This window comes from Panthera tigris, chromosome A3, assembly GCF_018350195.1.
Source record: "Panthera tigris isolate Pti1 chromosome A3, P.tigris_Pti1_mat1.1, whole genome shotgun sequence".
NCBI classification, from domain to species: Eukaryota; Metazoa; Chordata; class Mammalia; order Carnivora; family Felidae; genus Panthera; species Panthera tigris.
The window spans coordinates 11,068,865-11,086,836 of NC_056662.1; the positions used below are offsets into that span (position 1 = coordinate 11,068,865).

General features: G+C 55.3%; 1 protein-coding gene across 3 annotated transcripts in view; it reads right to left on the bottom strand.

The window, feature by feature from the left end:
* The window catches only part of BCAS4 (breast carcinoma amplified sequence 4), a 60,505-nt gene extending 49,793 nt beyond the window's left edge, over positions 1–10,712 (bottom strand). For 2 of the 3 annotated variants that reach the window (XM_042980160.1, XM_042980159.1), the window contains exon 1: positions 10,504–10,712. In XM_042980160.1, the coding sequence (XP_042836094.1) occupies positions 10,504–10,683 (180 nt within the window). In that variant the 5' untranslated portion in view covers positions 10,684–10,712. The remainder of the gene's footprint in view (positions 1–10,503) is intronic. The other variant, XM_042980158.1, reaches the window with a different exon arrangement.
* Positions 10,713–17,972: the final 7,260 nt, after the last annotated feature.

Consider the following 17,972-nt stretch of genomic DNA (forward strand, 5'->3'; position numbering starts at 1 on the left):
TCCTCTCCTGCCCCCCCCCCTCCCTCAGCAAACACCTAATGGAGGCCTCGTTAGCCCTACGCCACCTGGACCCTCCATCTGTTCTCCGACCTCGCCGCCTACAGCCCGCTCCCCACCAGCCACACCAACCGCGTCGTCACTCCGGGGCCTTCGCGCCCGCTGCTCCCATCACGGACAAAGCTCACCGCGCACCTCCTCCCAGCCTCGGCTCAAACGTCTCTCCTCATCGAGGCCTTCCCTGGCCCTGCAGCCTCCCCCGCTCCCTGTCCCGCACCAACTTCTTTCTGGCTTCAGCCTCCATCCCTGTCTAACATCTTACATGTTTCACCTGTCCTGTCCTCTTCTGCCACCAGAATGAAAGCTCCAGGGGTCTTAGTGCCTCTCACTCACCGCCGCATCCCCAGGGCCCAGGGCGATGCCTGGCACATAGCAGGTGCTTACGCTTCTGAAGATGCCCCCCTCATTCCCTCCCATCTGCATACCTTTGGGCAATCGGACTCCGCCCCCAAATCTGGCCTGGCCCTGTGACTTGCCTTGGCCAACAGAATGGGTGGAAACCGCTCTTTGTGACATCCGGCTCTAGCCTCAAGAGACCCGGCGGCATCTGAGTCACCCTCTTGGAGGACAACAGCCGTGTGAAGAAATCCAGGCAACGCGGCTGGAGAGGCTGTAGGACACGAAGGGCCAAGTGGAGGAGAACCGAGGCGCCCCAGGCAGCACCAACCGCCCGACGTGAGCGAGGCCACGTTGCAGCGCAGCAAACCCTCCAGCCGAACGCAGCCCCGTGACTCGGCCCGGCCGGTGCCGTGGAGCAGACCCGCAAAACCGCGCATCCCGCACCATCATACGGTAGTTGTTTTCAGCCACTAAGATTTGGGGTAGTTTGTTACCTGGCACTTGGTGACCAATACGGTGCCCAGGGCGTATTTGTTGCAGGAAAGGAAAGGGGGAGGGAGGGAGGGAAAATGAGCAAGGGAAGGAGGAAGAAATATGCCCTCCTGGAGGAGCTGTAGCCTGAGAAGAGCAGCCTAGACCACTCTTCGGTCCCACCCTGGCATGTCATGCTGTGTGGTCTTAACTACACCCCGACCATCTCTGTGCCCCGGTTTCCCATTTGAAAATCGGGAGAAAACGAGCCTCAGACTCTGTCTCAAGATGGAAGCAGAGGAGAGTCCGCTAAGTAATTTCCCTGGGTTACTCTCGGTGAGGGGCCAGACCCATACAAAGGACAGTTGTAGCTGGGACCCAACCAGGGTCTCCACACTCAAATGGAATGGACACAAGTGAGGCAGGAAACGAACACACCACACGGGAACATGTTTTCTGCACGCTGTTGACTTTCCGTTTCTCACTTTTCCAAGAGACCTTCTACTTTTCTCTAAGAACCACAGCGGCACAAGCAGGATAACGAATGGAAGTTAATACTCAGCTTCCCGCCAGAGAGACAACAGGGAGAGGTGGGGACTGTGGCCAACAGGAGGCCCCTTCTCCATCGGATGAGGGCGGCTGCTACTTGACCCCAGCAGAGTGAGCCAGGTGGAAACGTGCCAACCCGGTTTTGTTCAAGACAGACAGTGCTCCAGGAGTTGGCGCAAACCAGTTTGAAAATTCAAAACTAACGCCCCAAATTAAAACACACTACGATGGCCAAACAAACCTGTCTGCAGGCTGAATGTGACCTTCACACCTCTGGCCTATTTGTATCTTTAAAACAAGCACATATGGGGGCACCTGGGCGGCTCGGTCAGTCGAGTGTCCAACTTCGGCTCGGGTCATGATCTCGCGGTTCGTGGGTTCGAGCCCCGCGTCGGGCTCTGTGCTGACAGCTCGGAGCCTGGAGCCTGCTTGGGAGTCTGTGTCTCCCTCTCTCCATGCTCCTCCCCCACTCACAGTCTGTCTCTCCCTCTCTAATAAATAAACATTGAAAAAAATGTTAAGCCATTAAATTGTACACTTTAATTGTATGACTTGTATATGGCATATGAATTCTATCACAATAATGCTGTTTACACACACACACACACACACACACACGGAAATCCTAGGAACCACAAGGTCCTCTCAGCCAGGCCACGGACAGGGCCACTGAAGACCTATACCTTCTGCAGCAACACTTTTAGAGAAGCCAGACATTGGATTTTTTATGAGAAGACTCCCACTTTTTAGAACGTGGCGACTACCTGCCGTCCAGAGGACACCCACGGGCAGCCCCGCCGAGTTCCAGGTGGGTTTTTCGCCTTTTGCCGACACCAAGAGCCGCTGCCTGCCCCCGCCCCCGCCCCCCCGGCTTCCTCCGAGGTCCCCGAGTACACGGTGGGGGTGAACATGAAGAGGCCCGAGGACTGTGGGGCCTGCCTTCACCCTGGGCACGCAAGTAGGAATGTCACGTCTTCTCCAGAAGCGGTCACGGGGGCCCCTTCGGATGACAGCGGAGTAAAGGTCTTTCCAAGGTGGCTGTCCGCCCCTCCACCAGCCTGACCGGAGGGAGAAAGAGCAGCCTCAACCCTGTGCACAGAATGGGCGGGCGAGGGGGAAGGGAGCGGGGGCCTGCTGCGGGGGGGTGGGGGGGAAGCCCAGGGAGGAGCAGACGAAGGGGTTCTCCAGGCGGCGCTGGTGGGACCTGCAAACCAGGAAGGACCCCCCCCCCGGTATTTATCCTACAGACATGTTGGCACAAATGCAAAAGGAGTACAGAGATTCCTCCTGCAACAGACTTTGTGAGAATAAAAGGATGCACGTAACCCAAATGCCCATCTATAGAAGAATGGCTGCCTGAATTGTAATCCAGACTGCGATTCTGTTTAGCAGCTAAAAATAATCGGGCAGCTCTCTACGTACTCATACGGAAAGATCTCCAAGACATATTGAGTGAAAAAAGCAGGATGCACAAATGGGAGGTAACAGGTGGGGATGGGAGAGGACCCGTCATGCTGGAAGGGGACAGAGACAGGAACAGAGCTGGGTAGGACGGGGTTCTGTGCCACTCCACGGCCACTGGGACCTGTGGATTTTGTGACATGTTCCTATACTTTTATTAATTTTTTTATAGTTTATTTTTGAGAGAGAGAGACAGAGCGTAAGCAGGGGAGGGGCAGAGAGAGAGAGGGAGACAGAATCCGAAGCAGGCTCCAGGCTCTGAGCTGTCAGCACAGAGCCCGACGTGGGGCTCGAACCCATGAACCATGAGATCCCGACCTGAGCCGAGACCAAGAGTTGGATGCTTAACTGACTGAGCCATCCACGCGCCCCACAAAACTTATTTTAAAAGCAAAACTGGGCACATTTCGCTAACAGTGCAGAGCCTGCTTGGGATACTCTCTCTCTCTCTCTCAAAAGAAATAAACTTACAAAAAAAAAAAGAAAAAGAAAAACCAACTCCAATTCATTTTTTTAATTTTTTTATTTTTTGTTAAATGTTTATTTATTTTTGACACAGAGAGAGAGAGAGACAGAGCATGATGGGGGAGGGACGGAGAGAGAGGGAGACACAGAATCCGAAGCAGGCTCCAGGCTCCGAGCTGTCAGCGCACAACCCGACGCAGGGCTTGAACTCACAGACCGCGAGATCATGACCTGAGCCGAAGTCAGACGCTTAACCGACTGAGCCACCCAGGCGCCCTTCCAATTCATTTTAAAAGACCCCACAGGCCAAATTTCCACCACACCTGCACCAAGGGATAATTTCAGGACGCAAGACAGTGTAAGGGGAACCGGTGGTTCCTTTGGACCCCGGGCTCAGAAACTGTGTTTTGCAAAGCAAAAAGTACCATCGAGGGCTGGCCTCACGTACGCAGGTCAGGAAGTTAACCCCGGATTTCTCGGCCTACAGGAGGCCGCGCTGGGGAGTGAGAACTTGTGACCTTCGGCACAAGTGGAGGCGAAAGGCTGAAATCCCCACAGCCGGACACTGTAGAGAAGCGAGTGTGCGACCCGCTCTGTCCCCACGGACAGAAGTGTCCCCCGCGTATTCTCCCTCCCAGCACCTGGCACGACGTCTGCCCCCAGTACCTGCTCCATAAACATCTGCAGAATGAGGAAGTGAGCAATCGTAGCTGACGTTCCCAGCCTGCTAACTACGGGCCAGACCCCGCACCAAGCGTTTCCTGCAGCTCACCTCATCCGACCGTCCAGCACCGCGGGAGATGAGCAGACAAGGCAGGAAGGGGCCCCGAGCACAGGGTCGAGATCCGACCCCACACCTCGTGGCTTCAGGGCCCAGTTCCCCCCCACCCCCAACCTGAGCAGGAGGACGAGGGGAGTCCGCACCTCTATAAAGGATGTTTCTTTAACTGATACGTACGAAGTCACTCAGTGCCTCTGGACAAAGCAGCAGGCAGGACAGACAGGGTCCCTCAGGGGGCTGCGGCTGGACACAGGGCATTCATTCACAAAAGAGAGGAGCTGTGTGGGCCCTACCGGGTTGGCCACCGGAATCACCAGGGGAGTGTTGACCAGGCCAGGCCCCCAGGCCCGGGCCTTGCTCGCAGGTGCCCCTACAATCAGCGATTTTCCAACACACCAATCCATCCAGGTCACTCCGGGCTTAAAACTCTGCTGGAGAGCTTTTCGAATCCCCGTGGGCAGGGGGCACCCACACCAGTGACATTAGAATACCTGGGTCGGCGGGCAGGGGTGGCAGAGGCTGCAGGCATCAGAATCTTTTCTGGAAGATCCCCCGATGACCCCGACCTTTGGCAAAGTCTGGGGACCCCGCGCTCCAACAGAGCTCTCAGCCTTCGCTGCGCCCCACCCAACCCCTGGTGGCCGCTCCAACTTCATTTACAGAGGCTCCAACGCCTATTTAGAGAGGTGTGAAATACGTGTCTTCGCCTTTTAAGCTGTTACACGCACACGCACACCTCCGTGCACCTGGCCTCACTCCTGCCTGAGTCTCCCGTGCAGAGCTGACTCGCTCCGCAGCCGGGACCTGTCCACTGGGCACAAGCATCGCCGTCCACCAGCCTGTGCGACAGCACTGAGGTCATTCCCAATCTTTGGGAACCTCTCTGTCTTCAAGCTTCTCGGCTGGTGCGGAGGGAACCTTTAGCCAAGGCTCTGGGCTGACCCAGGGATGGCTCCTTCCACCGCTGGGCAGCTCCGCGGGGAGAAAGGCAGGAACTTCTTTCCGAGAAACACGCTCCCGCCGTGGCCTGGGCTCCTCACACCCCGGAAGGTTCTGATTCAGGGAATGCGGCCAGCTCAGTCCACGTCCACTTGGACAGCCACGTCTGTGGTCTCCCTGCGGCCCTTCCAGCACCTTCCAGCCCTGCAGCCGTGAGTGTGAAAATCGGATCATGTCTTTCCTCTGCTCATGGCCAACTCACCCCCGCTCGTGGCCAGGACCCCGGAATCAAATCCAGAGTCCTCCCCGTGGCCCTAGGTCCCGGTCTAGTCCTGCCCACTCCTGCCCTTGGCCGCTGAGGTCCACCCACGTGAGCACCTCTCTGTTTCTCATGTTTCCCCCTCGGGCCATGCCCCTGCCGCTGGAACTTGGCCTGGCTGTTCCTTCCACCCCCCCCCCCCCCCGCTGTCTCCTTCACGGCACTGATCACCATGTAGTTGTTCCGCTTGGTGGTTACTGGTCTGCTCATCTCCCTGACCGCACCCCCAGTCCTTGAGGGCAGGCACCCCCTGCGCCCCACAGGCCTCTCCGCGGGACCCAGCACAGTGCCTGGCACACAGCAGCTTCGCCATAAGGATCCGAGGAGTAAACGAATACAGAACTACATCTGGAGACAGGGCATCTGAACATCCCAAACCTGAAAGCCGAAAGCAAGCCAGCAGCTCACGAGGACGGGACACGCGGTGCGTGCAGGTTGGACATAACGAGTATCCTCTGCTCTCGCCACGAAGCAGCCTCTTGTACGTTTTTCAAGAAACTCAAGGCATCTTTGGCTAGTTTATGTTTTTCTTTAGTCGAAACACATGGCTGGGAGAAGCTCTTCTGTTTCCTCCCCATACGACGACAGCAAAATCGAAAGTCCAAGCACAAGGGTAAATGGTAACGGATGCTGGCTTCAGTACAGGAATACAGGGAGGAGTTGGGGGCGGGGGGGACGCCCGGGTGGCTCAGTCAGTTGAATGTCCGACTCTTGATTTCAGCTCAGCTCATGATCCCAAGACTGTGGGGTCGAGCCCAAGGTCACAGGATTGAGCCCTGCATCGGGCTCTGTGCTAACAGCACAGAACCTGCTTGGTATTCTCCCCCCACTCTCAAAATACATAAATCATCATTTACAAAAATTTTGTTTTAAATAGGGAGGAGTGGAGACTATGACAAGGGGGGCCCAAACTCAGAAACATAGACCTAGATTTACCAGATCAGCTAATATTTTTTTTTATTTTTAAATGTTTATTTATTTTTGAGAGAGAGAGAGAGAACGCGTGCAAGTGGGGGAGGGGCAGAGAGAGAGGGAGACACAGAACCGGAAGCAGGCTCCAGGCTCTGAGCTGTCAGCACAGAGCCCTACACAGAGCTTAAACTCATGAGCTGTGAGATCATGACCTGAGCTGAAGTCAGACACTTAACCAACTGGGCCCCTTATTTTATTTTTTAACGTAAGCTCTATGCCCAATGTGGGGCTTGAACTCATGACCCCAAGGTCAAGAGTCACATGCTCTATCGACTAAGGGGTGCCTGACTGGCTCAGTCGGTAGAACATATGATTCTTGATCTTGCGGTCGTGAGTTCAAGCCCCATGTTGGGTGTAGAGCTTACTTTAAAAAAAAAAGAACAGGGGCGCCTCGGTGGCTCAGTCGGTTGAGCGTCCGACCTCAGCTCAGGTCACGATCTCGCGGTCCGTGAGTTCGAGCCCCACGTCGGGCTCTGGGCTGATCGCTCAGAGCCTGGAGCCTGCTTCCCATTCTGTGTCTCCCTCTCTCTCTGCCCCGCTCCCGCTCATGCTCTGTCTCTCTCTGTCTCAAAAATAAATGAAAAAACGTTAAAAAAAAAAAAAAAGAACAGATTGATGTTTTAAATAAACAAGAAACTCAGAATTTTTCATGAAAATTCTCTATTTAAACAACCCCATGTGGACTGATCCAATCACATCAGTGTTGGATTCGACCCCTGGGCCTCGAGTTTGCAAACCCTGATCTAATCCACCTGTGGTTAAAAGACCCAAATGTTTTGTCCCCTGTCATCCTCTGCTCACTCAAGCAAAGCCCCTGGGCATGAGAAAGTGCTGGCTTGACTTCCTTCCATCTAGGCCATGAACCTCATCTGCGGGCCAAGCCCATCCTATGTCCCAACACAGGTACCAAACAGGATTCTGAAAGAGCCTGGCCAGGAAGTCATCCGTGGCTGGCTATCGGCACCCAGCCTTTCGAGAGGGCCCTGAGCTCCCTCCCCCCATAAGCCAGAGGGCACCCAAGAGGCGAACACCTCGCCCTGCCATCGTGGAGCAGCTTCTGGAGGCCACCCTGGCACCTCCCCCGAAGAGGAAGTTCAAACCAGAAAAAGAAAGTAAGACACAAAAAACCGGGCTGAACAGAATACCCCAAAGGCGCCGGAAACAGTAAAACACTCACCTGCCAACCAGCGTCAACACGCCTCCGCCCTGGAGCAGCTCCTTGATCCCGGCAGACAGAGCACGGTGCGGGCTCGGCTTCCGCCCTCCTCGCCGGCTGCACCTCCCTCTGCTCCCCCGCCACCTGCCCTTCTGCCCGAGGCGCACCCTGCTTCGTTCCACCCCAGGGCCTTTGCAAGTTTTGTTCCCTCTGCCTGGGATGCTTTTCTCCCCTTTGCCTGGCCAACTCCTATCCACACTTCAGGGCTCAGCCTAAAATGTCGCTGCCTCAAGGAAGCCCTCCCTGACTGCACCCCCAACAGAGTCAGGTCCCTGTGCTTCCTCTTCCCTGCACATTCACAGGTCCCAGCTTCCTCAGACAGACCTTCCCCACCCCTCGTCTCCCCGACTCACGCAGATGCCCTCTACCTCACCACCCCATCTAGAGGGGTTGTGCGTTATGTGTCTGTCGTCTGCCAGTGTCCTGAAGGCAGGGCCCCTGCGTCTTTCACTGCTCTCCCCCGCTCCTGGGCCCCGCCGTCCAGTCCTGTTCCCAAACCGGACCTCCCTTTTCCAGATTGCTCACTGGCCCATCTGCAGACAGCCTCAGCGGGGGAGCTGCCAGTGGGTTGAGCCTTAACCAGAGGCTGCAAGTGACTGTGCTCTGGCAGTTTCTGCTGCTTCTGGTAAATAAAGTTCAGCAAGCACTCTAAGTGGGTTTATTGCCGCTGGAGCTGCAGGGAGTTGGGCTGTTCATTACATCCCTTACAAACGAGCGTGAGCCAGCCCGTGTCTGAGTTAAAGAGAGCCCTGAGTGAGAAAATGAAGTTAACGCATGCAGTTTCTCTCGAAGGCTGTCCCTAATAGAGACAAAATGAAGCTGAGGTCTAGCCGCTGGGCACGACATCTCTCTGCTGAGAGCAAGGGAGAGAAGGAACGAGGACGACGCTCAGGCTTCTTACACCAGTGAAAACCCGGAGACAACCCAAATGCCCATTCCTGGGGGCACGGTTCATAAGTTACGGTACCTCCACGGGACGTCACTTATTCCGTGTGGGTCTCAGTTTTCCCAGCTATGAAATCAACCAAACAAGGGGCGCCTGGGTGGCTCCAACGGTTGAGCGTCCGACTTCGGCTCAGGCCGTGACCTCACAGCTCGGGAGTTCGAGCCCCGCGTCGGGCTCTGTGCTGACAGCTCGGAGCCTGGAGCCTGCTTCACATTCTGTATCTCCCTCTCTCTCTGCCCCTCTGCCACTTGTGCTTTCTCTCTCTCTCTCTCTCTCTCTCTCTCTCTCTCTCTCTCTCTCTCTCAAAAATAAACATTAAAAAAAATTTTTTTTTTTAATTAACCAAGCAACCTCCTAGCCCTGGGTCACTGCCAGGAGCAACGACACAGTCTGTGAACAGGGTCCGGCACGCTGCTAGCACATGGCATGGGCCCAGGAAATAGGAGTAATTATCATTTACTTGTGGGGTACGGGGAAGCCAAAGAACGATGGAGCATAGTCTCCAACATGGAGGCCGCCGGCCTCACATGACTATTGAACACTCACAACGTGGCCGGTCCCAACTGAGATATGTTGTAAGTTCAATATAAAAGCCTGATTTTGAACACCTAGCACCAAAAAAAAAAAAAAAAAAAAAAAAAAGAACGTAAAAATCTCAGTAAGATTTTTACATGGTCATTGTTTACATGTTGGAGTGATTGATATTTTGGAGGAACTGTTACTTTAAATATATTGAGACTACTTTCACCTGTTTCTTTTTCTTTTTTTTTTTTTCTTTTTTTTTTTTTGTGGCTCCCAGAATATTTAAAATTACAGGAGTGGCTCATATTTGTGGCTCAGATTATATTTCTATTGGACAGCTCTTACGGATACATTCAGACATGAAAATATGTCCATGCGATTTTGTAAAATTGAGATGTAAGTCACATACCATAAAAGTCACCCTCTACGAGCACACAGGTCTGTGGTTTTCAGTATATTCACAAAGTTGGGCAGCCACCACCACTAATTCCAGAACATTTTCGTCACCCCAAAAAGCCCTGTACTTTATCACCAGCAGTCACTCCCCACTTGTCCATGCTATTTTGAGTGGGGGGAAAAAAAGCCACTTGGAGAACGGTATTACTAGGTCAAGCAGAGTTTTATAAAAACGAATACCTAGTATTATTGATACATGCACACCCGCACTGGCAAATGCATTTTCTAAGCGTTTGGTCGGGGTGAGGTACAACACCACACGGCTAGTGATGGTTATCTCGGGGACCCGGAGTCGGGGCGCAGAGAGCAGGAAGAGGGGTGCTCCCTCTGTATCTGATGTATTTCTGTCCTGCTTCTGAGATTTAAAAAGAGAATGAGTTGAATTGAACCCTTAAATAACTCCTGGTGCACTTGGGTAAATAACTTTCACGGCACTGTTAACAGACTGGCTTCGGCTGGAAGATGAAGGGCCTAGTTTCAGATCTACTTTTTATTCTGTGCTTTTAAAATAGAAAGTACAGATAGAGACGAGGTATTTTCCCTCTTAGCAACAGCAGGACCGAGGAGGCCTGGTACTTCCCCGCACAGACGCAGGCTGCCCGCCTCCTCCCGGGCCACTGGCACCCGGCTCTGAGCGCAGCGGGCCGAGCGCTCGGCCGGGGGCAGGACCGGGGGCGGGGGGCGGCCTCCCCAGAGCCCGGCCGATGCTGGGGGCCCGGGTCCGGATGCGAGGCGACTCTGGGCCCCCGGGGGGCCTTGTGGCCGAAAGAGGGAGAGGCCAGACCTGCCGCGCATCTCTGGGTGGCGCCAGGCAGTCATCTCTCCGCAAGGCGGGGATCCTCGGGCCCTTGCGCTGGGCGCGCGAGGATGCTGCGGGGACGCCGAGGGTTCGGGTTCGGGTCCCCGCGCGCCGGAGGCCGCACCCACCCTCTCCTCCCCCGGGGTGCCAGGGCGTAGACCGCCGCCCCTCCCCCGACCCACCTCCCCTACCTCCAGCCCCCGCTCCCTACCTCGGCCGCGGGCTCGGGGGTCAGGAAGAGCGCGAGCTCGCGCGCCCCGCTGCGCACGGGCTCCGGCCGGTCGGCGTCCAGGAGCAGCATCAGGAGAGCGGCGGGGTCCAGCTGGCGGAGGCTGCCCGAGAGCCGGTGGCCGGGTCCCGGCCTCGGAGCCCCGCCCCCGACCGGCTGCATGCCCCGCGGCCCGCCTGGAGGAGGCGGGGCAGGTGCGCACCCGGACGCGGCCCGCGCCTCCCCGAGCACCGGACCGAGGGGGGCAGCGCCACCCAGTGGCGCGCGGCGCTCACTGCGCCCGGCCCTCGCACCACCTGGTAAAGCCGAGCTTCTCAACCTCGCTTGCGTATTGTCATCACCTGGGACTCTTCAAACTTCCAAAGTCCGGCCCAGCACGCGGTCCCTGAGGTTGGGACCTGAGCACCAGCATTTTTTGAAGTTCGCCTGGGGATTCCTACAGACGGCGGAGTTTGAGAACCGCCAGTATAGACCACCCCTTTTCATTGGAATCCGGGCGGAGCCGTGTCTCCCAGCCCCCACGGCACTTTAGAATGCCCTGGGGAGCTTTCAAAAGCCCGGAAGCCAGGCCTCACCCCGGCGGATTCAGCCGGAATCCCTGGGGGTGGGGCTTGGGCATCAGTAGTTTTTTAAAGCTCCCGGGGTGTTTCCAGCAACCAGGATAGAGAACGGGGTCCTTTCGTTTAAAGACCAAAGTCCCCGCCCCCAGGGCCGTCCTAATTCCAGCATCTTGTTTGCGCCCGGCGGAGAGATCTGGAAATTAGAGAAGCCGGTTGTAGCGGTCCTTTTCCTCGCTGGGGCAGCTTGTAGAATAAACTCCCCAGGGAATCCTTAAGCTCACTGTTTGCCCCCCCCCCCCCAATACACACACCCCTGGGAGGCTTGTCGAGACCCTCTAGAGGCCGAAGAGGGCGGGGTGCATCCTCCCAAAGCAATGCTAATAAGGAAAATCCTAAAAATGGGGAAGAGGTCCAGGGAAGTCTAGAAATATAATTTTTCCTATGACGTCTTTTTTTTCTTTTAATGTCACATTCGTTTAACAAAATCAAGCTGGGCTTAGGGGTGTAAAATGTACGCAACGTCCCTCCTCCCTCGCCCCCCTCCCGGCCCGTGGAATCTATAGTTTACGTGACCACCTGGGTAGGGGGCATAACATGTCCTCCATCTGTCTTTGGGGAATTCCGTCACTTCCACGCCTGCCCCCCGCTCATTGCTCCACACCCCTGCCCAAACATTCAGACCTGCAGGTCAGAGTCGCATTCTGGAAAAATCTTGGCAAAGATTCGGGCCACAGGTGGTTAGTTACGGGATTGGATAGGAACCCACAGAACCTGAACTTGGCTATTCATTACTGCCCTGATTTCCCCCGCGCTCAGAGCCCTTCAGTTCATCACACAGACACGCAGGAACCAAGCTCAGACCCTCACTGCTGCAGGCGGGCTGGCTGGGGGCCCTCCCTCTGAAAAGCCGAGAACTGGCTTCAGACTAGCCGAGGAGACCTGGGCACAGCAGAAGTCCCCTGATGAATGAGATTCACAAACATAATGCTAAGAAGAAGAAAAAAAAAAAAAAAGAAAGAAAGACAAGTTGCAGAAGGCACACTTAGGGCACACTGCCATTACCATAAAGTTTTAAAAACATGCAAAACCACACTCTGTATTGTGTATGGATACAGACATACTGAGCAAGAGTATAAAACTGTGCATGGGGACCGGGCAGGCCACGTTCAGGGAAGTAGTTACAGGGGGATTGAGATGGCCAACCCAGGAGGGTTATGAACAGGGTTTCATGGTATTTATAGTGTTTTATTTCTTCTGCTGATGTTTGTTGCAACACTTAAACCTATTGAATGCCCAAAATGACTCATCAAAAGTAAAAGGAATAAACAAAAAAGGCTGGGATATTATCTAAAAGTGCAGATTACCCAGCACCTCCCCCCACCCCCGCCCCGGCTTTCCCGGGGGAGATGGGGTGTCTGGGGAAGGATCCATACCCTGGGCTGAGTTGGGTAGCCAACAGTCACTTTGTTTTCAGTCTTTTTTTTTTTTTTTTTTTTCTCCCTAAATGTGTGATTATGCCTTAGAAACATTGTGCTACAAATACAGATGCCCGGAGCCCTCCCCCAACTTGCTGAATCAGAATCTTTGGGGGGCTGAACATCTGCATTGTGACAGCTGTACCAAAGTCGGAGAATGACCCCCATTTAGGGGCTCCCCCTTGCCACAGGCATTTACCCAGGGATCCCCCCATGGGAGGCCAAATCAATGGTTTTCAACAAAGGGGATTGAAGGTGTAAAAATCTCCTAGCCTCTCAGTGGCGCTTGGCTATGTCCCAATGCCCTGTCCCCGGTCCTTAGCTCTTGGGGAGACCCTGGGGCAGAGGCAGCAAGCCTGAGGCCTGGCATGCAGCCTGCCAGGGCCGCACCCTGCCCAAACCAGTTTGAACCAGCCGCAGGGATGGAGCTGTGGAGCGTCCCCACGAGCTCCCTCTGGCGCCCAAGCCGGGCTCAGCTGCCGCTCTGGTCTCCTGCGTGGAGTCCTCTGCGGGTGCAGGCGGCCGGCCCCAGCCCGGCCTGAGGGTGGGGGCGCCAGTGGCTGGCAGGCTGGCAAGGCCCCCCGGAGCCCTAAAACGAGTGCCTGGCTGGGCCTCAAGGTCACACGCCCTTCCACCCCCCACCCCCATCTGGCTTCACCTCCAGCTACAAAATGGTTGCCTGTCTGTGTCTTTTCAAGGTCAACGCCAGCCCAGGCCTCAGGCATACGAGGTTCTAGATTAGCAATGGTTCCCAAGCTTGGCTGCACATTGGAAACACCTGAGAAGCTTGCGGAACATACTGATGCCCGGCCCCCGCCCCAGAGATTGGGATTTAATTGGTATGGGGTGTGGCCGTGGTTTGGGGAGGTTTAAAAGATCCCCCAGGGAATATCATCTGTTCCTTTCCAGTGCGTGCTTAACTCTGTGGGCGCCGGTGACCCTGGGGTCCCTTGGCACCCACCACTGTCCTCACTGCTGCTGCGTCCTCGGCACTTACCATGTGCCAGGCGCTGTTCACATAGGTGGCCTCATTGAATCTCTGCCACATCCCGTGAGGTAGGCGGCCCCTGCTGCGATGCCCATTGTACAGATGAAGAGACTGTGACCAAGAGAGACAGATTCATCCGCTGGCCCAGGACAATAACTAGTACAGGCAAGAGCCAGGATTTACACTTGGACAATCTGATTCCAGGACCCAACTCCTCACCGGCCACTCACACCAAATACTCTGCCTCCAGCGAGACAACCCCTCTTGGTTCCTGCTCCAGCCTCCCCCGTCTAACCTGGCCCGTTAGGAAAGCCCTGCCCTGCCCTGCCCCTGTGCCAGCCCGCCTTCTTCGCTGTCCTCCTGGAGCACATTCTAGTCATCTCCCTTCTTGCTCGTAAACCTTCACGGGGTCCCCAGTGCCCACCGCGTGAAGTTCAAAGACCATACCCCTGGCCCTACCTCGCCAACCTGTTTTCGCGGCTTTTCTCTCTAAGCTCTAAATTACAGATGGGAACCCACGGAGCAGGGCCAGGCCTCGGGTGAGGCCAGAGAGGCATGTGGGACAAACTATCCAGGGACAGCAGCAAGCGAGGGTCTCCTCACAAGGTGTGCCCTGGGCTTACCTGAGTCCTGGCCCCGGCCATACAGCCTGCTGCGTGCGTCCCTCCCCAGATTCCTACGTTGAACCTCGCCCCCCCCCCCCAGTTTGGGGGGTGGGGGGGCCTCCGGGAGGTGATCAGGTTATAAGAGTGGAACCCTTGTAAATGGAATTAGCGTCCTTCTACCCCAGAGGGCTCCCTTGCCCCTTCCACCGCATGAGGACGCCCTGACAAGTTGACGGTCCACAACCAGGAAGCGGGCTCTCACCAGAGCCGATTTTGGATTTTCCAGCCTCCAGAACCGTGAGAAGTAAGAGCTTTTGTTCTAGCGGCCTGAATGGACAGAGACATCTACAAACGTATTTGTTTTGGATAACATTATGTTTAAGTATCTATATCTTTTTTTTTTTAACATTTTTTAAATGTTTATTTTTGAGAGACAGAGAGAGAGAGAGAGAAAGAGAGAGAGAGAGCATGAGTGGCGGAGGGGCAGAGAGAGAGGGAGACACAGAATCTGAAGCAGGCTCCAGGCTCCGAGCTGTCAGCGGGGCTCGAACCCACGAACTGTGAGATCGTGACCCGAGCCGAAGTCGGACGCTCAACCGACTGAGCCCCCCAGGCGCCCCTCTATATCTTTTAACGTGATAGCCTTCTACGGTTCATGTGGACACTCAGACTCAGTGGCTTCTCTTGGAAAGAAAGGAAAGATTAGGGAACCATGAGCCGGCACTGTGGCATGGCCATACTTGGCCAGTGAAGGACCTGTCCCGGTTTGCCAGTCTTCCACACTGGGCCCCAGTCTTGTACTGACCTGTTGGTCCCTGAAGGTGTCCAGGTTCCTGAGCCCAGGGACCCCTGAACGTGTCACATATCTGCCAGGCCCCCCGTCTGTGTCCAGCATTTCCCGTCTGCAATGCCCTAGCTGGGGCACCTGCCCCTGACCGCCACCCCCGCCTTCCGCCAGCCTTCAAGGGCCCTTCTTCTGCCCCTCAAGCACATGTGCCCTGTAAGCTCGCCTTCTGATACCTTCTCCCTTCTGCGACAGCAAGTTCCTGGAGGACAGAGAATATGTCTGATGCATTTGTTGTTGTTGTTGTTGTTGTTGTTGTGGGTGTTGTGGGTGTTCAGCCGACTGCCTTTGCACACAGGAAGTCCTCAGTAAACACATCTATCTAAAATTTGAAGTCGCTCTCCTGCTTCACGTCTGTTTCCCCGCTAGCAAAATAATTTAGCACCCATCTTCAAAGAAGCACAGCGAGGGGCGCCTGGGTGGCTCAGTGGGTTAAGTGTCCGAGACTTCGACTCAGGTCATGATCTCACAGTTCGTGGGTTCAAGCCCCATGCCGGGCTCTGTGCCGACAGCTCGGAGCCTGGAGCCTGCTTCGCATTCTGTGTCTCCCTCTCTCTCTCTGCCCCTCCCCTGCTCACACTCTGTCTCTCAAAAATAAATAAACATAAAAAAAAAAGCACAGTGAAAAGCCAGGTTTTGAAATTCTCACACTGCAGTGGCAGGAAATAGCAACAACACATTCCCCTTCTTTCTCGGCAAAGGACAGCTTCTGGAAAATTCTCTGCAGTAATTCGATTTTTTTTTTTTTCCTACCTCCTTCCCTTCCCGAACAGAGCTACACAAAGGGTCTCAGAGCTTTGGAGGCAAGGGTCAAGGTTCAAACTGCTCTGTGCATGCCAACACTTAGCTGTACAGCGAGAGCCACCCTGGATTTGAGATGTAAGAGGAGAATCACGGGTTGCTGCTGAGATGTGGGTCCTGGGTTGTTTTCTCTGCCTCCATCTAAACAGGCGTGGGGCGGCGAGGGCACAAAGAAGCTGCCAGACGTGAGGAGATCTGCCGAGCCGGCCTTGGGTCAGTGAGGGCTGAGCTTAGTGCTTCCTGTCACTTCTCATCCAGGGCTCACAGCTGCCCGGGACCGGCCGGGTCCACCGCCCGATGCTAGGGCGCTGGGGGCCACCGGGTTTCAGAACGAGGTATTGGTGGGTTTCAGGATGCTAACACAGAGCACGCCCGACATCTCAGGGCGACTCCCGGGCACGCGAGGGCAGCACCCCATTATCACACTGGACATGTCTCAGCAACACGTGTGAACGTTCACCTCAGGCGAGTGGATATGGATAAGGCCTTACATAAACCTCAGGTCAATTCAGCCCAGGTTCTGCTGGCCAATGTGTCTGCTGCCCTCATCGGGGTGGGGCGTCGGGAAAGCCGATGGTTTTTAGAGTTTCCTGAGTTGCCAAATCAAAAAAAACCAAAAACCAAAAAAAAAAAAAAAAGGAACTGTGGACTCATTTTCCTATTTCCCATCTGGGGAAACTGAGGCTCGGTAGCCCAGACCTACGCATGTAACGGCGACGTGGCATCGAGCTTCGGACCCGCAGGCTTTCTAGGATATCACGTTGAGACGGATCGGAACGTGTCAGGAGACGTCAGAAAGTTAAGTGCCCTGGCAAAAACAGCGTTCTTTAGCCTATTTGGGACATCTGAACACATTTGCTTTCTTGTTTCAGGAACGTGTACCTCTGTTCACTAGGACTCAAAGGTCCTTTTCTGTCTTTGGAGTAAATGGTACCCCATAAAGGAGATACTGCTCTGTACCTGAGAGCAGCCTCTGGTTGTAACATAAACCTGAGAGCGGCCTCTAGTTGTAATAACGGCCAAAAAGTAAACACCGTGAGACTTCGGGGGAGAAAAATGCATTTATTTATCTTCACGACGATGCCGGAAACCGTGTCTTCAGCAGCGCACGTGACAAACACAGGGCATGTTGAAATTCACCTGGAGTTTCACTTGAGGCCGTGAAATGACACACCCGCTATAGCACAGAGTCCGAAGTCCAACCGTCGGGCTTCGAATTCTGGCTCCCCGCCGAAGAGCTGTGTGACGTCTCTAGAGTTTCTTAACTTCTCTGTGCCCGACTTTCCTAATCAGTAGAGTGACAGGCTGCAAAGATTCAACGAGCTAACCTCTGCCAGGGTCTGGAAGAGAGTCGGTGCTCAGTGGACACCGCCTTAGATGTGGAATATTGACACGCTGAGAGCGTTGCCAAGGGAAGGCACAGAAAACTGACAGGTGAAGTCAGGTACTCCTCACCGAGTAGGCGCCTGATCTCTGTTGGGACAGACCGAGTAGGAAGTCTTGTCACGTGACGCCAGTTGGAAGGCGCTGCAGCTGTTCCGCACGGAGAAGGCCTGGGTTAGCGAAAGGAAGATCACGAGGAAGGAGGCCGTGAATTCGGCCAGAGACAAAGAGCCGGAGAAACCCCACCCGCAGGCCTGTGCGGGCTGGTCCTCGCCGGGCGTTGGCACACCTCTGCGGGAACGGCGCCCTCTGGTGTTGGCGCTGCGCAGCAGCAGCCGACGGAGGCTGAGTTCTAAGATGGCCCCAAGCTTGCTGGCCGCCGGTGGTGCCTGCGCCCCCCCCCCGTGTCAATGCCCACCTGTGGCTGGGATCGGTGGAGGTGATGGGATATCGCTCCTGTGATGGATTAGGTTGCCGATTAGCCGGCCTCGCGTGAATCAAAGGGAGATTATCCCGGGTGGGCCTGGCCTAATCAGGAGGGCACTGACGGAGGGTTTGGAGGTCAGAGGTGAGAGAAGTCTGAGGGAGCCGCTCCTGCTGACCCAGAAGAAGGCAAGCAGCCCTCCTGCACACTCCCGGGGTGGGGGGGGGGGGCACGGGGCGGGGAACCGCAGGTGCCTCTAGGAGCTCAGAGCTTCCGGCCGACAGCTGCCGCAAGCACAGCCTCAACGCGCTTGGATGAGGATCCACGCTGCAGAGGGCCCAGCCGACGCCTGCCTGGTAGCCTGGTGAGAC